Source organism: Lottia gigantea, assembly GCF_000327385.1.
Source record: "Lottia gigantea unplaced genomic scaffold LOTGIsca_23, whole genome shotgun sequence".
In the NCBI taxonomy this organism is placed as follows: Eukaryota; Metazoa; Mollusca; class Gastropoda; family Lottiidae; genus Lottia; species Lottia gigantea.
This window is the reverse complement of record NW_008708645.1, coordinates 1,647,390-1,673,858: the sequence shown is the minus strand read 5'-3', so window position 1 is coordinate 1,673,858 and position 26,469 is coordinate 1,647,390. Positions and strand designations below refer to the sequence as shown.

Here is a 26,469-nt window from a genome sequence, read left to right as displayed (position 1 = left end):
TCGGGCTTCATTTGGTTATTATCTATGGTTTGATATCCAAACTGGTTTAGTTCGTTCTTAAACAGGGATTTACAATATGGCGCGAAGTTGTTCTATTCTGTCAGGCTACATTATCCAACTTGAAAAGGGTTCAGGGGAAATCCTAAGAGCAAATCACGAATTTGTAATTCAATCGATCAAGAATCTTAAAAGGGTATCAGAGTGAAAAGGGTTTGAAGCGCATTTCAGCTGTACAAATCACAAATAATTTCAGAATTTAAATCCGACTTCTGGTTCACCAACTTAACAATCATTTCCTACTTGTTATTAACATACTTCTTCTGTATGGTTTTGTTTGTTTAAGCAGAATTCAACACAATCTTTAATTTCTCCAAGAATCATGAATAAATCATAAAATACTGTTACGACGTCATGCGCAATTACTAAACAAATGATTAATGGAAACGAAAGAATCACAATAGTAGAAAATAAAAAAAAACTGCGATCATACTAACAGTGAACAACAAGTGATGAACAAACACGATAGTGTCAAAAATCTGTGAAAGCATCTCAAAACTGAATGGAATGAAAATTTGCTACGATTGCGACATTTGGCTAGTCTTTTCGATTTCCAGCTGTCGAGGGATCTTTAATGTACACAGCCTGAAAACGGGCCAGCCTTGGTTTAATGTCCCTCCGACCTGCATCACTGCGAAGTGGAAACCGGGTTAAAATATCCGAAGGTATATCTTGACCTACGCCGGTATGAAGCTTTGGACACTAGAGAGCAAGGGTTGAACACACTTAGCAATTGTGACTCCCCGTGTAAACACAACGGTGAGAAACATTTCAAAATAAGCCTCAAAGCGACACAGTTCCTTTTAGAGCTTGTGTATTTTTAACACTCAAAAATACATAAAATTACTAACCTTATCAAACAGAGACGATAGAAAAACAACAAAACCATATATAATTTCACTGTTAGCCTACTTATATAATTCCATTAGTAACTTGCCTTCAGATCCCAGTCTAATGACATCTCATAATAGTGAAGGTACAGAACAATGTCCAAGTCATGTCATTAACTACAATATAAACTACCTAGATCAATATATCAACAGTATAAAAAGCTTTATGGATGACATCCGTATCGTGCTTTCGTGCTGAAGGTTTTGGTATATTAACATGGCCACGTTTATCGTGCGCCCATATGGCAGTCTGCAGTTTCAGAACAAGATGGCACCAATTACTTATGGAATTAAAAATCATCAACAGAATAGGTATGCACCTTTACTTAAATCATTTGCCATCTCTTTTCATGTTAAGTTACTATCATGATTAATTTCCTGTTAAGGTTTGGGATGTGTGAATGATGAAATGCACTTTAAACCCTAACCACTCTAGTTCACACATACTCAATAATAATTAGTGAAAAATCTGATTAGCTGATGAGTTAACTAGTTATTCTATCATATCTTTGGTTTCCCTGGCAACCAGGTATAATAAGTAAACTATAATTTTAATAACAGTCGATGATTGTATTGTAGTGATTGTGTGCGTCATCAATCTCTACACAAATACCGGGCTGTCAGAGCTTTAATACAGGCGAATACTTTCTGACGCACAAAGTGAATCGTCTGTTTAAGTCAAAGAGTGGTAGCTCTCCATTTCTTCTAGAGGATAACATTAGATCACACCTGCACTCAATGCTTTCATCACCTCACGCTTAGATTATTGCAACCGCCTCGTATGTCGCAACAGAAAATACTCTCACATAACTCCTGTTCTTGTCTCACTGCACTGATTTCCGGTTTCTCGCCGAATTGAATTCAAGGTTCTAGTACTAACATGGTAGACACTGCCTGATCAGGCACCTGCTTATCTATCCGATCTCATCTCATATCGCCGAAAACCAAAAAGAGTAACCCGAGCGTCCATGGAACTTCAGCTCGTTCAGCCACGCTATAAGCAAGATTTCTGGAATTTTTCAAATCACGACTAAAAACTCACCTTTTCAGATGAGCACACTCTGAACGCAAATCTTGTCATCTACCTTTACATCTTTCTTTTTTGTTTTAGTATTTTTCCTATCATTTTTTAATCATTTTACTATCGCGTCTAGTTTGTAATAGTGATATGTACTATAATTTATACTTTTACGGCCTATTGAGATCGATTGTGATGTAATGGGCTTTAAACAATATATATCATTATTATTAGTTCTTGTGGATTGGCTAGAGACGACGATCCATGATGTCCAAGCGTTGTTCTATCGAGGATATGATTGTTTATTTATTTATTATAAGAATACAATGAAATATACAGTGCTGAGTTATATAATACGTTATATAATAAAAGCTATCATAATTACCTGATAATAGTAATAGCTATAATGGTAATTTCTATAGCAAAGATAGCTTGCCAGACAAGGTAACATACGCACACTACCTGATCTTGTCCATATATACATGCATACCAAGTTTCATAGAGATCAGATAAAAACTACACCCTGTTTCATGACTACACGTCAAATTTGTAGGGTTTTTACTAAATCAAGGGCAATAATCCTGAAATCGTTCATCCAATTATTACTAACTTCAAACTTGACAAAATCTCATCAATATATACATATTATATACTAAGTTTCATCGAGATAACCATTCCTCGACACTTGAAAAAGGATAATATTTCGAAAACCGATTCGTGTCAATTGCGTAAGTTTTTGTTTTACTTGTTATAATTTTTCACATCATTGTTAGCGTTATTTATCACCTAAATATATATTTTTGCATTTTTCATCATAACTTTCATCTTACTTTATATATCCCCAAACCCAGTTTGACTTATTTGCATAATTTGATCCCAACATTTTCGCGCTAGCATATACAGTTTCCTCCTGTTACATCCGCTGTACATTCCCTTCTAACCCCAAGTTCTTTTCATTATGCTCCCCAACTACAACAACCACTGGCAAGAAGCCAGACATAGAAACACTAATCGTCAACCAAACCAATATCACGTACCCTACAACGGCCCTGTCTTCCATCGACCTCTACCACCTACCAATCACCGACCACCAACCAACCCACCCAGCTATATCCCACCCCATCGCCGACCTACCTACAACACAGCCTACCAATCAAGAGGTAACCATCGACCTGACCAACAACAGAAAAGACTACCAGCCCACCGACGCCAACCAGTCCCCACTCATAAGGAGGAAGAACCCTTTGTGAAGGTGTTCTTCCACGTTTTGCAGTGCCTCCATCATTTGGCAATCCTTACCCTTCAACAGCAAGGCCAACCAGCGTTTACCTTCAAACGCAAAGTCTCTGAGTTGGATAGTTTTATCCGTCCAGCAATGAAAACATCAGCTGTCGACGCGAATATTAGATCCCTCAATCGGACATGGCTCTGTAAGGTTACGCAGGTCCTGATCGACCATTACCAAACCACACTTCAAGAGAGGCTGACCACCATTCGTACCAAGTCTTTATCATCACCTGCCGTCGACCGCATCGTTTCTCATGCCCTGTCCTGGGCCCGTCGCTCCTATGGGAAAGGTCTCACTCAAGCTGTAATCTCCAAATTCTACCAAACAATCAACGAAACAAAAACCAGAGTAACCATATCTCTACCAACTGAAATGGACACTACACCTGCACCATCTAGAGCCACCACGCTGCCGAACCAAACCCCTAAACGAGCCCGAAGTTCACCTACTCCTAGTCCAGCAGACATAGGTAAACGCTCTCGTAGAGAGGGCACACCCCTTCTCTTTTCACTTTCAGACTCGTCTTCCCCTTCCACACCATCTGAATCTTCACCACGTGATCCAGGATCCGCCAACCTTTCTTCCTTCTGTGCGTTTTTGGACCAGCAAACCACCCCTCAGTCTCCATCCAAGTCGAGACGTGTATCCAGACCTCCCCCCCCCTCGAACCAGATCCCAGTCCGTTCCCAATGCTACAATTCTAACATCTACCAAACCAGTACCAATCACACCGTCGACGACCATTATATCCGCTACCAAACCGTATTATCACCAAACCAAGGACAAATCATTATGGAAGCTACCTGCTCTAAAGAAATCTACCTTAATAATTGGATCATCTAACCTGAATCGAATTCCCAAAACCAGTTCAGACACCGAAATACATTCTTACCCCGGTGCCCAAATCCATCACATACAGTCAATCCTGGAATCATACGACCATGATCCCAAACCTACTACCATTATTCTTCATGTAGGCCTCAACAACCGTGATCAGCTACCAAAGACCTCCTTTAACCAAGCCCAGAAATTAATCGCCTCAGCCAACAAAACCTTCCCAAACTCCAAGATCCTCTTCACATGTATACCCATTTCAAATAAAATCTCGAAGAAAGCACAACAGAACCTCAGCACTCTCAACAACATGATGATGGAGTCCAGTATCAACAGCGCAACAATCTTACCACCCTACGAAGAAGAATTCGAACCAGTTGATAATCTTCATTGGTCTCCAGAAACAACAAACAGCATCTATTTGTTTTGGATACACCAGCTTCAAGCATCGAGTAAGTCTTTAAACTAATTACTGAGGATAAAAATACTGAGAGGCCACCGCTAGGCCAAACTGTAGTTAACTTGAGCCGCAAAATTCTCACACCCCTTCAGCATTCAATCTTAGACCGTGGACTTAAGTTTATTCCCACACCAAAGATAGCTAACTTGAATTATCTCCGACCATCCATTGAACGATTTCAACGAAATCTTAGCTGCACATATTTTTTCGAAACCACCCCCCACGTGGTGCTAGAACAATGTTTATTCCTAAATCCACGTGGACACCCCCTCAGGCCGCCATCCATCCTGAAATATTGAAAGCATTTGCGAGTATGAATAGCCAAACAGTGAACCTTTCCATAACACACGAAAAGCCTAATCTCACACGAGTGGAACGTTAAGCGTTAAACTTACTTAAGAAAGACGATAGCATTGTTATTAAAAAGAGTGACAAAGGTTCATGTTGTGTCATTCTGAATAGGGAGGATTACGTTTCAGAAGCAGAGAATCAACTGAATAACCCTAAACATTATGCCATTTTACCGAAACCAATTTTCAAAGAAACTGCTAACATGATTAATAATATTCTTGCCGATTTAGTCAAAACTAGTTATCTCAAACAGAAACAATATGACTATCTGTCTACCAAACCTGATTGTCCCGAGAGACATTTGTACACTTTGCCTAAAATCCATAAGAATCCAACCAAGGAGTGGTTTATCTCGAATAAAATTCCTAAAGGCCGCCCGATTATATCTGACAGTGGTAGTGAGTCATATGCAGTGTCAGAATACATTGATCATTTCTTACTACCTCTAGCATGCCAACATCGCGCCTACCTTAAAGACACAACCGATTTTGTCAATAAAATAAAAAATCTTCGAGTTCCCTCTAATGCTATTTTAATTTCTATCGACGTTTCTTCTATGTATACCAATATCGATAACACTACTGGTTTAACGGCAGTTCGTAAAGCTTTTAATAGAAACCCAGATCCAAACAGACCCGACGATGCAATTCTACAACTTATAGAGATTTGTCTTAGTCGAAACGATTTCACATTTAATGGTAAAACATATTTACAAACTTCAGGGACAGCAATGGGCAAACGATTCGCCCCTTCGTACGCAAACCTTTTCATGGCAGATGCAAAACATGTCCTTTTATATCAGAAACTCATTATTTTGTAAGCAACTCTACGAATAAAAGGTACCCGATCCAGGAACATCTAACATGTGAACATTCGAATGTAATATATTTAATTTCATGCAAGAAATGCCCAAAACAATATGTAGGAGAAACTAAGAATAATTTACGAACTCGCTTTAATGCTCATAGGTCAGACATCAAATTAAAGAAAGACAAGCCTGTTTCTAATCATTTCAACCTCGACGACCATTCAATAGACGATCTCACCCTAATCCCAATTGAGCGTATAGAAATTGACTTGCCCGAAGATGAAACTACCAAATTCCGTCAATCTAGGGAGGCCCATTGGATTGAGACATTGAATACAGCAAGACCTATAGGACTAAATATTCATCATAATGTAGGCATAGCACCCTTTGTTGTCCCGTTTAATACAACCAGCAATCGAGCAAGCAAGATAGTTCATGCCCACTAAAAGAGCCTTCAAGAGAAATTCCCCCATGTCTATAAGCAGAAAATGATAGTTGCATATTCAAAAAATAAGAACTTAAATGATAATATTGTTCATAGTAAACTAAAAACAATCAGTACATAACAGATACTATACTTCTCGCCCATTGGGCGAGTTATTTTTTCTAATTTCAGGTCAGAATAAGAACAGAAGAAAACCCAATATCAAGACCCTTAATCCTAATTTCTAAATAAAGTGTCTGCTCCACCCTAGGCCTGTACATTTGGGAGAATCAAACCCTCCCTTCCCCGAAATCTAAAACCGTTCATCCGATTATTACCAATTTCAAACCTGACCGAGATCTCATCAATATAATACATGTATACGAGTTTCATCAAGATCGGATAAAAATTGTAGCCTTTATCGTGCATACAAGCCAAATTTAACACGTTTTTACTAAGTTTTTTAATAACTCTGAAACCGTTCATCCGATTATTACCAATTTTGAACTTGATCGAGTTCTTATCAATATATACATGCATACCAAGTTTCATCAAGATCAGATACAAACTGTAGCCTCTATCGTGCATACAACAAATGTGGACCGACGGACGGACGGGTTAATAAAAAAGTTATTTGGTTGAAAAGAGGCAAACTCCATCATTCTTTGAATTCAAAAACCGCTTACAAATGTTTATCAGTGTCTAGATAAAAGGAAAGCAAGTTATAGACTTTAAGTATATATTTATAGATGTTAAATAATTATTAATCATTAATGAATTAATTATAGATTTTAGCGTGAAAAATGTTGAAATGTTACATTCCGGTTATTTAGGGTTGATCAGGATTGTTCTTTATCCATTAGTCTCTTGTATTGATCAACAAATGTTTCTATTCCTTCTTTGACTCTGTAGTCTGGTTCTTTAGCTACTGACAGCCTTACACAGTTACTGAACTCTCCAGTAGGTGAGGTACTAAAAAGGAAAAGAGACAATGTTCCAGTCCTTGGTTTGGATTTCAAATACAGGGCTATAGTATCCCTAGAGGCAGTGGCGACTTCAGATTTTTGGAAGAGTATTCTTTCAATATATTTACATTTTTACAATGACAAAGCAAATTTCCATAAAAAATTGTATTCTGGGATCTCTTAAATAATTTGTGAAGAGTTGTGTTTTATCATTAGTGAGATATTCTAACATTTTAGGAGTCAGTTTCACCAGACCTCCCGGACAGCTTTTTAGCTTTTATTGCAATTTTAGCGCTTATCATTCTATTTTGGTTGTAAAATTGAGATAAATTCTGAGAAATTATCAGTCCAAAATGACGGTACCAATGGTGCAAATAACAAGTAATTAATCCTTTCAAAATAAAGCAACTAATTCATCCCGAATCATATTAGAGATACAATAATTGGTTTTATGCCCCACTGCACTGCAGATTTGAAGACAGCATTTCTGATTTCTTTATCTAATTTCAGATCAGAAAAGATAGTAGATTCATAATGTTCATTCCAATTTCTAAATGAAGTAATTGTTCCATCTTGTACATTAGGAAAATCAAAAATTTAGTTTAAGAGCCTTGCCAGATAGATCACACGAAATTCACCCTTCCCTCTAGTGAGTAATATTGGAAACCATGGAAAAATAATCTTACCACTGTCCTGGTATAAATGATACAGTTCTATTATCAACAGCTTGTGTCAAGAACTCTAAAGCATCTACATTATCATTTGGTATCTCAACCCAGATGAAAAACCCTCCCTGAAAATACATTTAGAATTATGACAAGGGAAATGAAAATATACAAAGATGTTGGAATACACACAGGAATGAAATATAAGATTTACGAACTGTCATATTTTCAATACAGGAATGTTGATTAATTTTTTTTCCAATAAAACATTTTTTAAATGATGTAGTGGGTGACAAGACACTACTCTAGGCCTACCATTGTCCTACTGTAACTGTATTTCAATGTCTAATAATTTAATGTGGTCATAATTATTTTACAAGTATAACAACTAAGGTTCACAGTCAAGTATCCTTTCTACCATCTACCATTTTCCCAGATTATCTGTACCCATTTACAGCTGGGTTGACAGAAATTATGAGTGAAGATGACTCAATCAAGGTCATATTTATTTGATGACAAAACGAACACTCACTAAAAATGGCGCCCTGACAAAAAAGCATACAGACTCAGCCTCACTATCGATTTTGACAAGCAGCCAAATTAGGCAGCTCTATTTGTTGTCTGTAGGCTGAGACCTCCCTCCCAGTTACCTCCCTTTGTCACAAACGATAGAAGGCTCTCAAACACATTCAAGTACATATATGCCTAATTTCATCAAGCTCAGATAAAAATTGTAGCTCGATGCATCTGTACTAAGTCAAGGGCAAAAACTCTGAAACCTTTTAACCAACTATTACCACATACATACTTGACCAACATCTTATCAATATATACATGTATACCAAGTTTCATCAAGATCAGATAACAACTGTAGCCTATATTGTGTCTTTGAGAAATGTGGACGAACCGACAGGCGGACAGAAATGAAATGAAATGAATGGAGTTTTACATCCTACTTTTCTGCACCATATAGACGGGATGAAGATGGGACAAGGACGACAATATACGTCCATATTGTCCTACTCACCAACCACATTAGGTTTTATTTTAAATAAATATCTAGATCAGAAGAGAAAAAATAGAAAGTAAATAATTTTGGCTCCAATTTCGACAGTGAGCTGTGAACACTTACTGATAAGCTTAGCTAAAAATATCCAATTCTGAAGACAAACAGATGGCGAACTTGTCTCTTTAAATACCTAATTGTCCTAATTCATATCTGACATGAATTCTACATACATATATATATATATCAAATAAACTTACTCCTGGTTTTATAAATTTTAGATGAGGAACTGTATTCAGTGTATCAATAATAATCTTCATATTTTTCTAATAAGAAAGAAATAATAAGAATATAAGGAAAGTAACAACTATATTTTACAAGGATAACAACTTAGGTTCACAGTTAAGGATCCTTTCTACCAGCTGATCCTTGGCCAAACCTCTTGGCATTGATCTTTCCTGGATTATTTGTACTCACTTACAGGTCGGTTGACTGGTTTTAAGGGTGAGTATGACTTATTCAAGGCCATTGGACTTTCACACGCCGAGCAAGATTAGAACCCACAGCCACCATTTGTTCGATGTCAATGAAGCCTATTAAGTTCGTTTCATTTGAGTCATGTTGTCATAAAGCCACATGTTTGATCTAACTTGAATGATTATAAGTATTTGCTTCACCATCAGTGGTTGCCATGGCAGTGCTTTTGTTCAAATGTCACATGTGATAGTGTTTGTTCATCTTCAATAGTATCTCTAATCTGCAGGGCAAATTATGGTGAAAAATTCAAAGACATCATCTTGGCATGATGCCAGATTCACAGTATTAACTGTATTGGAACAAGATGCATAATTCAACCACGTTGAGCAACCCTTGACATGGGGATCAATGCCGTATTGGCACTTGAAGTTTAGGGGACATGGATTTAAAGGCTCAAATTTTGACTGTGAGCTGTGAACGCTATTATTCATAGGCTTAGCTAAAAAATTCCTGTTCCTGAGACTAAAGTGTGATTGGTCTAAAAGAATGGCACCTGTCTCTTTAAAAACTAGGATATAGTGTTTGAGGACCTTGGTTTCTGACAGTACAAAATCTTGTAAATCACATTACAATCATTCTAATTAAAATTGAAAATCTGATTGTTTTGTCTATAGGTGACTACACCTGCCATTCATGATCTGACTAATTGTTATGCAACTACTGTTCAACATAATAATGCTAAGTTCAATAAAAGAATTTTCTATCAATAGATGAGGAATTTATTGTTTAAGAATTTTCTTGTATTTTGTAAAGTATTTAAAGTTTTTGATATGTTAGTATAAAACATGACATCTTTTGAAGAGATTTGGCAAAATTAAGAAGAAATCAAGGGTGACAAAAATAGTGATCTGCAGAAAAAACACAAAAACCATGTCCCCACAAATCATCTTCACAATGTCAACCTGTTACAAACTTCATCTTACACCTTGACTACAATAGCCACAGTTCTTGTACTGCAGAATGCAGCGATTTCATTGGATAGTATGTGAGCGAATACAGCCAATCAAGTGGAAGTATTTAATGGTGTACAATCCAACCAAATTACTGCATCCACTAACATCTGTGATATAAGAATAGGCTATAAGACTAAGTTCATAATACCTCGAGCACTGTGAAGATGCCCACAAATGTGTGTTCTAAAATTCAAGGCTCTCAGCAGGTAAGGTCTGAAATCCAAAAAAGTAAAATAATTACCGCATAATTTTCTTTCAAAAACTCTAAATGTGGTGCTAATAAATCTAACTTTAATATCTCTGTAACTATTTGACCACCAAAATGATTGAAACTTCCTCCACTGAAGGTTAAAGAGCTAAAGAGAAAAGATTAAAAAGATAGCTTGCCAAGCAAGGTAATATACGCCCACTGGCAGCTTTGATTTTGATTAAAATTATTTGGCTGTACAGTAACAATATGATATATTCAACTTTTAATAAAACACTTCTTTCGAACTTTTTGGTTGATAATGAATAATATTACTTAGATTTGTCATATTTTGGCAAAAATTGTGCTTTCCAGAGTGATTACAGCCAAAACATAATATTCATAATTATTATATTTATTATTGTAATTAATTATAATAATCAAGTAATTACCCGAGCTAATATCATCTATTTTCCACTTTAGTCTGACTTTGAAATCTTTAAGACGACACATTGAGTGATATATATGTATCAAATAAATCTTATTAGTGATGAGCAAAATTTGAGACATGCTTACGAAGAGAAGTACAAAGAATGGAAAAGGCTACCCCTTGACTGTATTATGTTACTGATTGGGATACAGGGACATTGTAGAACATCTGGTAATATCTTGATGGACACATTCATGGTTCAGCTTTGTATAGATACTAAAATTTATGCCAAATATGGTTTTGTCGTGGTGAGAATTCTCCAAATCAGGGATCCAAAAATGGATCTGAGTCACTCTCAAGAAAAATGAATTTCATGTCTGGCCCTAAATTTGCCCATATTCCAATTCTTTATCAGGTTTTAGGAATGGGTAGGACCAGATTTGTCAAGCTTATAGTTTAACTTCCGTTTGTATTTTATGTTTTATGTTTTATTAACTATTAGTGGTTACGTACAAAGCTAATAGCTAATAAAAGATTCGAAACGAAACTAATAAAATACGAACGGAAGTTAGGTCTAATTTTAATTAGACTGAAATATCTGAGAAAATTGTTTTGAAGTGTTTTCAGTAGCTGTTATAAGATTGTATAATCTAATAATATATATTACTAAAAGAAGTGATAATAGTTACCTATGAACAAGTCTGTTGACTATTATTGGTGGAGCTTCAATCCAGCCAACACGAATACCAGGCATGAGAATTTTAGTAAAACTTCCATTAGATACCACATTACCATAATAATCACTGTCAGTCCTAGTCAAATAGATAAATAGCTTTCATTAGATATGTAACAAATATATATGAGAGTAATTAAAGGTCATGGTTCACCTTTTTTGGAGGTTGATTTATGTCTTGAATATATGTAAATAGTCTTCTGAAGTGCTAGAACTGCAAGAAAATTGCATAACCCCTTCAGACTAGAAATTTCACTATATATGGCAGAGACGAGTCATCATCAAAACTTTCAAACAAGGATAATTCTGGACACACATGGATTTAAAGGCTCAGGTTTTAATAGGCAGCTGTGAACACTAGTACTTAGCTGAAAAAATTCCCATTTCTGAGTCTAAAGTATGATTGGTCAAATTTTGAGAAATCAAACTCATCAATATATATTTTCATATGCAAAAGCTCTTTTATTGCATTTAGAAGACATTAAGGAATTAAACTAAAAAATCCAGAAATTAAAACCCATTCAAGATTTCATCAACACACAAAAGCAAACCAATTTTTACCAATTTTGATATTTTTGCTAAATCAAAATAAAGATAGCATCCAAAGACAAATGAATAAGAAAGTTGTTCTTACAACCCTAAACTTTACTTAATCTTCACTTTTGTGGTCACAAGTTTTATGAAAATCTCTTAAAAACTGAAGGAGCTATTGTGATTTCAATATTCAACATTAAAGGGGGTGAGAAAGGGGGGTTAATTATGGTAATTGTTTTCAATCCCAAACTTTTTCATTATATTATATTTTTATACCAATTTATTTGAAAATCGCTAGAAAACTGAAGCTGTAGCCTTTTCGATATGTGAGATCATATGCATATATAATCATAGAAAATCCCTTCTAATTCGAAATTTTGATGGAAAATGGAAAGCAAAAACTATATTTTACAAGGATAACAATTTATGTTCACAAAGGATCCTTTCTACCAGTTGGTCCATGGCATCCATCTTTCCCAGATTATCTGTACCAATTTACAGCTGGGTAGACTAAAATCATGAGTGAAGATGACTTATACAAGGTTATACTGATCGAGATTACGATGTATCCAATGCTCTGACAGTGCTATAAAACCTCACAAAACAAAACAAAACAAAACACACAAGTGGTTGCCTGGCAAGATACGCCCACTGTCCTGATACATTTTCAGTATATCAAGGGCAGTCACCTATCTGTGTCAAATCATACCAAAAATCTAATTTGTGCAAGATATTGTTGATTTAAACAAACATACATTATTTAATAAAATTCTGACATAAACCGTCACCTCTATTGCCAACAAGTTTTGATGCATTTTTACTAAGTCAAGGGCAATAACTCAAATTCCGTTGATTGAAGAATTGTCAAAATCAATCTTGACTAAGATCTCATCATTATAAATGATCATACCAAATTTCATTTAAATCTGATGAAAACTGTACTCTTCACAAAAAAATTTTTTCATAAGTCAAGGGCAATAACTCAAAAACCGTTCATCGAAAGATCATCAAATTCAAATTTGTCCAAGATCTCATGAATTTAAATGATCACACCAAATTTCATTCAAATCTGATTAAAACTGTTGTTTCTAATGAGATGTACTACTAGTGGTATTGGTGATCCCATCAAAAAGTCTTCTGTGATTGTTTATTGCTGCCTGTTTTTTCTTTTTGGAATCACCACATTATAATGTGGGCGTATAAAAACCAATGCATGGAAATTTAAACCAGTGTAAAATGAGCAAATTCAAATTACAAAAAAATAATAGTAAAATATCACAAAGTAACAACTATCCTTGTATCACCCTAACACCACCAAATTTTGTTGAAGAAAATTGTACTTACGGATTATCATAGGAAAATAATCTTTGTGGTGGATGTTTAGAATCATAACAAAGTAAATTATAAACATCATCACATATTATCAATACTTTATGTTTTCTAGCACATTTTATTAATGCTTTACATGTTTCTGAAATCATACAACAAATACATTGATATTTTTTTTCTATTATCTGTATTAAAGGAACATGTTTGACATTTTTGGATGTTGACTTGGCCTTGAATATATATATATATATAAAATTAGACCCTAAAGTCAGTTGTAAATGAAATTGTGACTGACACCAGTAGATTGTGACTGACTTTTGCAACTAGTTAAAAAATTGCAATTTGGTGACTGATTTTTTCAACTGCTATGTAAATAAATCAATGTGCTATTTATTTATCAATTATATAATTTTATGTATATTACATGTATAATACAGAACATACTTGAATATATTCAACTAACTGTTCAATAAAGGAATTTTTAAAGATATGCATTTAATTTGTGATGCAAAATGGCACAAATAGTCTAATACTACATATTCCATACATGATAAAAATTTGATTGTTGATTCAAAATCAGTCAAGGACACTTTCTCTTTAGGACCCTTAAACTTTACTTTCCAGAAACCTATGCTAATAAAATGTTCAGCAATTACTTGCAAAAAAACTTGACGCCAACTGGTGAATAAAATCAACTGATGATTTTGACCAATTGTGATGACTTTGAGGCCTATATTAAATAATCTTGAGAACTGCTAGAAATGTACAAAACTGGCATAACTCCTTCAAAAATATTTTAAACTAGGAATTTCACATCCTATTTCTATAGATGTCTTTTTATATATATCACAATCTAAGAAAAAGACAATAATTGGTCTTTTTAACTTTCAAACTCAGATAATTCTGGACCCACAGGTATTTGGAGGCTGTTGAACATTATTACTGATTAGCTTAGCAAAAAGTTACCATTTCTTAGACTAAGGTACGATTGGTCAAACAGATGGCCAACCTTTGCATTTACTAAGTAACAGCTTAAAATGCAAATCTTTTTCAGCTTTATAGAATGCTTACAGCAAACCAGATTAGACTTTTGACTTGACCCTTTAGTTCTTTTGGAATTTCAAATGATGGAATCAACAATTGATACTGCCCTGTCAAATTGAGACAGAAAGGAATAATCTGATGTTTGAAGAAGAATTATTACGTTTGATCTCTTTTGATAAACTACTGCCATTATCTATATCAGTGGTCTTCAACCTTTTTCTTTGTATTCTCCCCTTCTGGATCCTTGATCAACTGAATTATCTCCTTACCCCCTGTAAATCACTTAGAACAACTTAAATTATAAATGTCCAAAACTTTTATACTAGACTACAAAGTGCCTCATTTCCACCAAAAAATTCACAATTACCCCTTCTGATCAATATTTCGGTGAAAATAAATATCTGTATATACCTGGTGAATATGACAGTCCTCTAGGGTTATTATATACAGGTACAGTATAAACACAAGCCCAATATATCATATCATTAGGTATATCTTGAGGTTTCTGTTCTGTTAAAAGTCTATCTAAATCTTCTACATCAATACCATGGCTGTCTGTTTTAACTAAGATGAAAATATTTACAATATGAAATGAAGTTTGTGTACTTTGGGTTTACTCATGGACTCAACAGCCAACACCCTGGCTTGTGCAATGAGGGAAATTTTGTCCTCTACAAAAATGGCTTATTTTTTGATTCATTCATTTTAAATTGGGTAAAATCTATCTTAAGGCTTTATTCACAAAAATAACTTTCAATTTCTTCATCTCATTTGTCTTATGCATTTTATCATATAAAAAAATTCAATTATAAGGCCCCTTAAGCAAGGCCCTATTAATTGATGACTTAATCTACCTGGTATAACATTCATGTGTAAATCATCTTTTAAAGCTCTCTGCATAGCAAAATATGTTGGATTTTCTATGAAGCAGTGGGTTCCCCGACCAAATAAAACCGAGGTTAATAAGTGAACTCCATGTGTAGCACCAGCAGTTAATATGAGGTTTTCACTGCAAAATATTCAACATTGCCTGTATAATCTTTATAAGTTTTACGTATGTTTAACAGAAAAACTTTCCATCACTAATGCCCCTAGTATCCACATTAAACATCCAACTTCAGTATGGACGTAGGCTGAAATAGGTCTAAAGATCACATAGCATGAAACTCTGAGTAACAAGTTCTGTTTTAATATTTATAAGTATTCCATTTACAATAATAATATTAAGGTCTTTTACTGTTAAAGTAGGTCTCAATGTATTTTACAGAGTAACGAGAAATATTAAAACAGAACCTGAAACATGAAACTGGTCCACTTTAGCTTGTGTCAATAGATCCGTTGTCTTAATAATAATCCATTTTAATATTAATAATGACTGTAAATAAGTAGTAAAATTATTACGAATTAAAGGAAAAAATCGTTCTTGATTTTCTTTTTTGCTAGATAAGTGTTTAAAATGAAAACAATTAAGCTCTAGTAATATGGCTACTAATTTCTTCTGTTTCTTTCCAATATAAACCAGATTATGATGTGTCTACAATTAAAGTCTTATCAGCATTGGTTGTATTTATATATAGACATGATTCTGGCTATTAAAAAAAAAAACTGAAAATTTGAATTGTGAAACACTGACTCACAAAGTGAGTCAAGGTGCCTCGCAAAGCGAGGTGCGGTTACGGCGAGGGGTCTGGAGTAAAATGGTGCAAAATCCTGAATTCTGGCATTTCCTGGCAATAAATTTGAAAGCTGGAAATCATAATCTAAAAACATAAACATACTTTTAAAAAAGAATGTACAACCTCTATCTTTATATAAAAAACAGTGTTAACATGATATATACACAGCTTTTCAGCTTTTCTTAGCAATACTTGTGTCTCTTGCAATACATTGCTGATGAGTTTTTCATGCTTTCTTTTTAAGGAGATGCTGCTCCAGACACTTTCATCCTCGACTGGCATAATTTATGTCCTTTCTACACAAGTTACAATGTGCAACTCCTTTTCTGGTAATATTCCTGATGAATCGATCAACAAGTTCTTTGTCAACTTTCCGCTTCAGCCATTTCCCTTTCCACACATTCTTCAAACCGTTATCTAATAATTTTGTGTCAAAATCGGAAAAATTGGAAGCCATGCTGTTGAAAGCGAAAGTGATATTAAATACCGCTTTGCAAACCGATCTTTCATTTCAACCAATCATATCGCTTTTTACAACTAGAATATCAAACCGGAAACAATCTATCATACAGAGTTGTCTTTCCTTGCAGTCTACAGGAAGAAAAGACAACTCTGTACGAGAGTTTAGGCGGACTTATGTGAAAAAAAAAGAAAACGACAAAAAAAAAACGGAAAGTTTAACAAAAAATCGGAATCATTAAAACAGAAGAAAATCATGTCTGTATATAGAATAGCAAGGGTGAGGTAACTTATTACAGTGAATTTCAGTATGAAAACTCTCAGAATACTGCAAGACCTGCAAATTGCTGAGATGACACAAACCAGTTTTTCTGGACTTGCAGGAACCACATAAATTCAACAGGGCCAAAAGAAATTCTTTAAAAATTCTGTCATTTTAAGAATATTTGCTACCTGTTAACTGTACTGTCATATTGTTGAGATAAAAATTTAGCTACTTCATGTCGGAACTCTGCATCACCTTGTTCAGGTCCATAACTAAATGTTTTATTTGCATCCACATTTGCATGCTAAAAATACAACACATTATTGATAAGCATTTCATTAATGCTGTTCAAGTGGCACAGACAAGGGAATCAGTTGTCTAGTGTTGAAACTGTTAGTGAATTTTACGAACCGGATAATTGTCGGCAATAACCGTTTGTTACCCGGTTAATCCCGGTTAATTACTAAAGATTATAAAAGGAGTCAAAAACCACATTTTGGTGGTAACTCACCATTAACTAAACTAGAGTAAGTGTAAATGAGTACCCAGGAAGATTTTGGCTAGTTCGGCGCAAATTATCGGTAAAAATCGACAGATACCAAACAACCCATTGAAGCGTCTGCTTCAATGTAAGATTACGAGCAGGCCTGACAGAGTTCAGACGGACTGGTGCCATTGTCACTCATTGCTACAGTCTCTAACAGATCAAAGGTTTTTATACCAGTTTTGGGGTCAGTGTAATGAGTGTATCTCATTGAAGTCACAGCAAATCAGTGTACTGGCTCCACAACTGGTATAAAACTATTGTCTCAAACAGCCAATTAGAGGAGAGTTAATAAAAAGTAATACGATCTTTATAACAGTTTTATTCTAAGCAACTCGTACCCGACTGAAATAATAAAAATTATAACAAAACTTACTCTCTTTTTACTTCTTATAAAATTGACGGTTAACCGATTATCTCAAATCAAACCCGGTTACCCTTGAAATACTACCGGAAATCGGTTAACTGATTAACCGTTTCAACACTACAGTTGTCTGAAGATTGTTAAAGATTCGCTTTAATTGACTGAAAAGTTCTTGCTGGAAATTAAATTTATTTATATGAAAAAAAATTCCATGAGGAAAGTCTTTTTGGAATGCCATTGATCAAATACTATATTGATTTTGCAGGTAAAAATAACAGCGATATTTAAAATACTCAGTTTCCTGGAAATGGCGTCTCTGGCCTTATTTTTCTAAACTTTCCACAAAAGGAACTTTAAAACCATTGTATGATTTTTCATTAAACTGGTTAATTAGTGCAATAATTTCTGCGAAAAATAACAGAATAATTTGGTAATTTTGGTTGCAATTTGTAAGTAAGTTGGACAAAGTCAAATAAAGTGAAATATGGGTCTTGCTTTTTGCTCCAGAAAGGGCTAACGAGACAGCTAAGCAAGACCATGCAGAACCTTATACCCCTTGGTTAGCTGGAAAATATTACTATAACTAACTGTAGCTAACTTTCTGATCTTCTTCGGCTCCAAATTAAAATGAACTTACAAGCAAACCATTCATAGCTTTCTTGATAATAACTTCACATGGTTTTAACTTAGTTTCATGTGGAACACCATCTAATAAACTTATACATCCATTTTCACGACTTTTCTTAACATTAGCTTTAAATCTGTCTAAAACATCCATTTTATGTAACTAGCTGAAAGTAAATATATATCATTTATACATCTTCACAATGTCAAGCTATTACAAACTTCATTGGATTCTTTTCTTGTATCACAAATGTTGGATAGGAGGCTATCAAATATGACCAACCATAGCCCTTGATTACATGTGCAGCCAAATTATCTAAGTCTTTCTGTAGATAATCTAATCAAACTAACTAACACTAACTTAAAGGGACAGATGCACCATTTTTTGGACCTTGCAGTCAAGGTATAAGGCGCAGTTTATAATAGCTTGACATTGTGAAGATGTATTAAATACAACATACAGCTTGACCTCATTTGATTCTTATAGAAACCACTATACACTTCGTTCTGGGAGCGTGGAAATGACATTGGTGGCATTTAAATCTGACCAATCAGAACAGAAATGAGGTCATGTAAACAAAGCACAAAACAGCTTTACAGCTGCCCGTTTGAAAAGATAAGAACACATTCTTTCCAAGAAAATATTCAAAAGTCAGGTTTCATTTTCTCTCCGCTTTGATAATAGGCTATATATTCATTAAAATATGTAAATGGCACGCTGCTTTCGGTTTTGTTTACGTTCACAAACAAAGCGTTATTTGTTTTGATTGGCTGAAATTTGCTACGAATACACTAGGGCCAATTTTGATTGGACAATATTTAGCTATGAATACGTAATATTTCTCACTTGTATTACCACGGCCCAGAGGAAGTATGTGGAATGGGGATGTGCTTTGGACACGATGGTAAAAAGTGAGCTAAAGAAAGTTTTAAAAGGTGGCCTGGCTTACAAAACTTCTTCATCCAGAACATTTTCACATAATTATAAACAAGGTTTCTTTCAGGATAGATACATAATAAATCAAGCCAAACTTGTGTTACATTCATTATGAAGTGGACTGTTATTAAATGATACCTGTTTGTGAATAAATATCTTTGTTTCTGTCACCTTATTTAATAAATTATAACAATAGAGAAAGATTAACAGTATAAGATCTCATGTTGGTATCCACCATTATCAAGATTTTACTCTAATCTAATCAGTATATTATACCTTTTGTGACCTTTCATTAATATTTAAATATTAAAACTGACATGAATTTGAAATTCAGATTGCTAGATCTTCTTTGGATATGTAGGTCACAATTGCAGCAACTGGGTAACTCCTACTTTGAATTGCAACATGGAATCAGTGGCAGCACCAGCATTCCGAGCTGGGGGTACAAAAATGGGGCAGACTTACTCAATGGGGGACAACTGTCGACACTGAATTCAAAACGCAGAAACTCTGTGGTGGAATCTCATAGCATGTGTGAATGAATTCTCCCAGGAAATTTTATTAACAAATACATCTACAGGCGCCGTCACTGCTTGGAATTGGTTAAGGTTAGGATAACTTAATAGGCCTAATAAATACCAGAGATGCCTATATCAAATTAAAGAAAGACAAACCTATTTCTTATCATTTCAACCTCGACGACCATTCGATAGACGATCTCACCCTAATCCCAATTGAGCGCATAGAAATTGACTTGCCCGAATATGAAACTACCAAATTCCGTCAATCTAGGGAAGTCCATTGGATTGAGACATTGAATACAGCAAGACCTATAGGACTAAATATTCACCATAATGTAGGCATAGCACCCTTTGTTGTCCCGTTTAATACAACCAGCAATCAAGCAATGCGTGCTCAGAAAATTGACATCTGAGGAAAGGCTGAATAATTGACTAGTGCTCATCTGACTGAAAACTACTTGGTTGTTGTACATTTGAGATCTCATTTTACTTTCTTTTTTCGGCCATTTGATTCCTTTTTTTTCTTTCCAAATTTTGTTACTTACGGCATGACACTTGTCCAGAAGTGCTGTTCTAAGACAGATAGCTTGCTATTGACATCTATGGTGAAAGGAGCTCATTGTGGTTGGAGATAAATAAGGACTGTGACACTCTTATAGCCAAATAGCCTAAAAGATATGTTTGAAGTAGATTTGTTTTACATTTTTCATGAACAATCCAATAATCAGGGACGGTGATCCTTAGCTTCTTTCAGGGGGGAACATCATAATCATATATTGTCCCCTCTGAAAAATAGCCATTAAAGACAACTCATTCATTCAAACAAACAATTGACCTGAACCTCATATTCACTTCATTCATTCAATTTGATAATCGTGATATACATCGAGAAGGAAATTGGCCGACGATGATCTCTGGCATTGGCTCCAAGAGAGGTCAAGAGATAATTGTAGGCCTAGTTCATGTTGCCCAAATAGTTTGAACGATTATTGCATTATTCAGAGTCAGAGAAGAATAACTAATGTTTATTTCCCTTTAATTGTCGTTTCAATCTTCAAAAAACAGTTCCCTTGTCCAACAAACTGACCCAAAACTATATCTGCGACTGTTATTTTTAAATACATTATTTCATTTTCCTGAATCAAGGGGAGTCTTTGTTATATGTCAAATAATCCAGAGCCTTAAATTCGTCAGGAAATGTAAGGAAATCGCTTTTCTGGGCGTCTAATTCTCAAAATGTTCTCAGCGGCATACCAAGGACCATATACAAATAATCTTAAACCTTAAATTCGCCGGGAAATGTCAGGAAATCGCATATTCAAGCTTCAATTTCTCAAAATTTTCTTGTGGTGGTCTACACAAATAAACCTAAAACTCGCTGGAAAATATCAGAAAATCGCGTTTCCAGGCATCTAATTCGCAAAATTTTCCTGTCGTGGTCCCACTGTCCCTATACAAATAAACCTTAAATTCGCCAGGAAATGTCAGGATATCACATTTCAGGGAGTCAAATTCTCTAGAATGTTCTAGAGGGAGTCCCCAGATTCAGAAAACCGTGTTTCCAGGCTTCCAATGGGCGTCCTCGGCAGCAATAGAGATAGCAATAACTTTAAGAGCACCTCTGTAATACGTAACAATTCACAACGTTTTCCGGAAGGGGAAGGGGATACCTAAACTCCCCCCCTTGATTGGACGTCTGACCCCTCAAAAGGACTTGGCTGGTTACAGGCCTGTCCCTTCGACCAATACCCCAAAAAGATGTGTCCCCCCTGTTTGCAAATCGGATCGCCACCCCTTCCAATAATCATTACCATACATATAACTAATGTGTAATTATTCACATCCAAAAAGGAAATGTCAGGAAATCGCACATTTCCAGACGTCAATTTCTCAAATTTTTCTTGCGGTGGTCCCACAGTATCTATACAAATAAACCTTAAATTCCCTGGGAAATGTCAGGGAATCGCGCATTTCCAGACGTCAATTTCTCAAAATTTTTCTTGTGGTGGTCCCACAGTATCTATACAAATAAACCTTAAATTCACTGGGAAATGTCAGGAAATCGCGTTTCCGGGCGTCAAATTCTCATAATTTTCTCGCGGTGGTCCCACAGTATCAATACAAATAAACCTTAAATTCGCTGGGAAATGTCAATAAATCACGTTTCCGGGGATCAAATAATCGGATCGCCGCCCCTGCCAATAATCATTATTACCAAAGGCTACATATAACTAATGTGTAATTATTCACATCCAAAAAGGATACTGAATTTCATAGATAAATATACAATTGAGATGACACCGCCACGCACAGAGAGTCGGGAAAAAAGTTTCAAAAATTGTTAATAACATGATTAATTGCCTTTATCACATGACAACAACAATTAATCTGATACGTGAGTCTCGTTTTGCTACAAGAAAACAAATGTCAGAAAATGATTAACAAAGAAACATAATTATGCATCTAAAATGAAATCAACGTAACTCAAACTCACCGTGTAACGTAATGAACGGTTGTCATGAAGTCCGTGAAGACTGGGTGAAGGTCAGGGTCACTTAAAACAATTATGCAGGTAGTTCGAAGGAGATAACAAATGGATGGTTGTTGGGTATAAGTCAGTGTAAATTAAGTCAGTAAATTTTGGGCAAAACAATTGACGATTTCACTTCCTGCCGCCAGTAAGCTCATAATTAATGGCGACAATGTTAATATTTTAATGTAAATATAAAATAAGCTGTCCTTGTCAAGACAAAAGAAGCCACCTAAATTTGCATTTGGCCTTTGATTGACCCAAGTATGTATTAAATTTACGTAGGCCTATGCATACCATGATGTTAGCATTTATATAACCTGTTATCCCAAAATAGAGTTACTTCCCATTACTCACAACCTTTTTCCTTCCTGAAACAAAAATCATGATTACTTCATGATCATTTGCTGTAATACGAAACAATGTTCATGTTTCGCCTGCTAGAATTACCTTCACAAAAAATAATTAAAAGGGTGTTTTTTTTTTTAAATCTTGACTCTTGACTTTCATATCTTTTTCTGGACAACCCCAGAAAACAAGCTAAAATTTGGATCTGTGTCGATTTTGCACAAACGTTTAGAAATTCGGTATTGGTTAATCATTTAATTCCACAAATTAATCCATTCTCGAGAAGGAGTCATCGATTTGCCCCCGATTTATGTCTGACTAGTGACTACCATAATCTATAGAATCACATTTCAGCAATTATATCTGTATGAATTAAATTATCAACATCAAAATACTACAAAGAGTAGCCCTATTAGATTTGCAATGGGTATTAAAATGACAACCAATGAACAAATTATTGTTTGAAAATAACTCAGAAGATTTTGGTATCGGTTAAGATTGTAACAAACCACAATACAACGATTTTATAGAGGGAAATTTTCTGTACGAAGTTTGTCTATTTCTCAGGAAATTTATGGAAAGGAAGTGTTTTATTTCTAATGAAAATTTCCTAACATTATATCTATGGACCAAAGATATTGGGGAGATGGGGAAAAATGGCCCTCTAGGCCAGCCGGAGGCAACCTCAGTTGTCACTGTCAGGCAGTCAGTAAACAGGTTCTTTGACCTCTGAACAGCTCTGATGGAAGAACACGATTTTCCACCAGACAATGTATAATTTTGATGATACGGGCAAACTCGACCGTCCAAGATTAGGCCTATAGCTAAGAGAGGCAAAAAGCAAATTGGTGCTCTCACATCAGCGGAAAGAGGGACACTCGTTATGCATGTCGGCGACTGGAGAATTTTTTGATCCCACCCATGTTTGTTTAAGAAAAATACATATACACTTGAAAATTTTATTTTAAAAGTTTAAAAGAATTAGAGAAAAAATTCAATTCAACATTTCTATTGCTTCTAAACGTTCTTATAGCTTTATGACAAATGTAGAGTTGAAGAAGATATGTGAAATGAAGGCATAAATACTATCAGCGTACTGTAGTTATTGAAGCCTAATAATGTAAGAACAGGATCTTAATGAATTAAACGCATGCCCTAGGTAAATAATGAGAATATCATTACATGATGATCCATCCGGTACTAAAATGAATTTAATGAGTGCAGTAGAACTATTTTCTTTGGTAAATTGGACTCGATTGCATGAAAGTATCAGCATTGTTAGCTTTTATCAAATATGCCAAAATGTCCTTAAATTCATTTTCCACCTCCAAGATCAGGAAATATTTTTCCAGGGGAAGCACGCGCCCCTCCCCCGCTTCTAGTACGCCTCCGACTCCCCCCTCCCCCGTCAATGAAACCCTGGCTACGCCACTGGTTTTGGATTATTAAAAAATATAATAATGAACTTTCAAATATCCATTGGAAATTGAATAACCTTTAGTTTTTATAAGTTATTGATCCTTGTCAATTACTACTCCTTCAGATATTAAGTACGTAACGTCATTGGTTTAATTCCATTGAAATGTTAATTAGAATAACATCCCCCACACACACCAACAAATATTATCGTTTTTAATGTCACATTTGCCTTTAGATCTGTAGGATTTGTACAATTAAATGGTGAATAAACTAATTGTTAATCCCATATAATCTGAAAGGAAGATTAATTCTTAAGATCAACGGTTTAAAGATAAAGATCATCTTAATGATTAGGATAGTCAAGCAAAATCTTTATAATTCCGATCTGATTAAAATGTTTCCATTCGTGTCATTTCTCTGGTTTGCTGCATCTTTCATCCACAATCTGTTAAATTTCTTTGTGATGTCGTGTTCGATCGTTCGATCGACAATAGTTTGATATCAGAACCTTTCCAGATTAGAATATACTGACAGTTGTTTGATATCAGAACCCTACTATACTATAATATACTGACAATAGTTTGATATTAGAACCTTTCCATAATGGAATATATTGACAGAAGTTTGATATCAGAACCTTACTATACTATAATATACAGACAATAGTTTGATATCAGCACCTTACTATACTAGAATATACTGACAATAGTTTGATATCAGAACCTTACTATACTAGAATATACTGACAATAGTTTGATATCAGAACCTTACTATACTAGAATATACTAACAATAGTTTGATATCAGAACCTTACAATACTAGAATATACTAACAATAGTTTGATATCAGAACCTTACAATACTAGAATATATTAACAATAGTTTGATACCAGAACCTTAGGCTTACTATAATATACAGACAATTGTTTGATATCAGAACCTTGCTATACTATATTATTTTAACAATAGTTTGATATCAGAACCTTAGGCTACTATACTAGAATATACTAACAATAGTTTGATATCAGAACCTTAGGCTACTATACTAGAATATACTAACAATAGTTTGATATCAGAACCTTACTATACTAGAATATACTAACAATAGTTTGATATCAGAACCTTAGGCTACTATACTAGAATATACTAAAAATAGTTTGATATCAGAACCTTACTATACTAGAATATATTGACAACGGTTTGATATCAGAACCTTACTATACTAGAATATACGGACAATAGTTTGATATCAGAACCTTAGGCTACTATACAAAAATATACAGAAAATAGTTTGATGTCAGAACCTTACTATACTAGAGTATACTAACAATAGTTTGATATCAGAACCTTAGGCTACTATACTAGAATATACTAACAATAGTTTGATATCAGAACCTTACTATACTAGAATATACTAACAATAGTTTGATATCAGAACCTTAGGCTACTATACTAGAATATACTAACAATAGTTTGATATCAGAACATTAATACTAGAATATACTAACAGTTGTTTGATATCAGAACCTTAGGCTACTATACTATGATATACAGAAAATAGTTTGATGTCAGAACCTTACTATACTAGAATATATTGACAACGGTTTGATATCAGAACCTTACTATACTAGAATATACGGACAATAGTTTGATATCGGAACCTTACTATACTAGAATACACTGATAATAGTTTGATACCAGAACCTTACTATACTAGAATATACTAACAATAGTTTGATATCAGAACCTTACTATACTAGAATATACTGACAATAGTTTGATACCAGAACCTTACTATACTAGAATATACGGACAATAGTTTGATACCAGAACCTTAATATACTAGAATACACTGACAATAGTTTGATACCAGAACCTTTCTATACTAGAATATACGGACAATAGTTTGATATCAGAACCTTACTATACTAGAATATACTAACAATAGTTTGATATCAGAACCTTACTATACTAGAATACACTGACAATAGTTTGATATCAGAACATTACTATACTATAATATACTAAGAATAGTTTGATATCAGAACCTTAGGCTTACTATACTATAAAATACAGAAAATAGTTTGATGTCTGAACCTTACTATACTAGAATATACTGACAATAATTTGATATCAGAACCTTACTATAATAGAATATACGGACAATAGTTTGATATCAGAACCTTACTATACTAGAATACACTGACAATAGTTTGATACCAGAACCTTACTATACTATATTATACTAACAATAGTTTGATACCAGAACC

General features: G+C 34.6%; 2 protein-coding genes across 2 annotated transcripts; one reads left to right on the top strand and one right to left on the bottom strand.

Moving 5' to 3' along the window:
• Positions 1-2,923: 2,923 nt before the first annotated feature.
• LOTGIDRAFT_160078 (hypothetical protein) lies at positions 2,924-4,096 on the top strand (the record flags this gene model as incomplete). Its single annotated transcript, XM_009054961.1, has 1 exon — positions 2,924-4,096. The coding sequence occupies one exon, from the start codon at positions 2,924-2,926 to the stop codon at positions 4,094-4,096; it is 1,173 nt and encodes a 390-aa protein (XP_009053209.1).
• Positions 4,097-6,969: 2,873 nt separating this feature from the next.
• On the bottom strand, positions 6,970-18,599 carry LOTGIDRAFT_160077 (hypothetical protein; the record flags this gene model as incomplete). The annotated part of the gene is made up of 10 exons (XM_009054960.1): positions 6,970-7,102; positions 7,782-7,888; positions 9,027-9,092; positions 10,498-10,612; positions 11,563-11,685; positions 13,485-13,611; positions 14,925-15,077; positions 15,368-15,522; positions 17,102-17,217; positions 18,459-18,599. The coding sequence occupies 10 exons, from the start codon at positions 18,597-18,599 to the stop codon at positions 6,970-6,972; spliced, it is 1,236 nt and encodes a 411-aa protein (XP_009053208.1).
• Between the last annotated feature and the right edge of the window lie 7,870 nt (positions 18,600-26,469).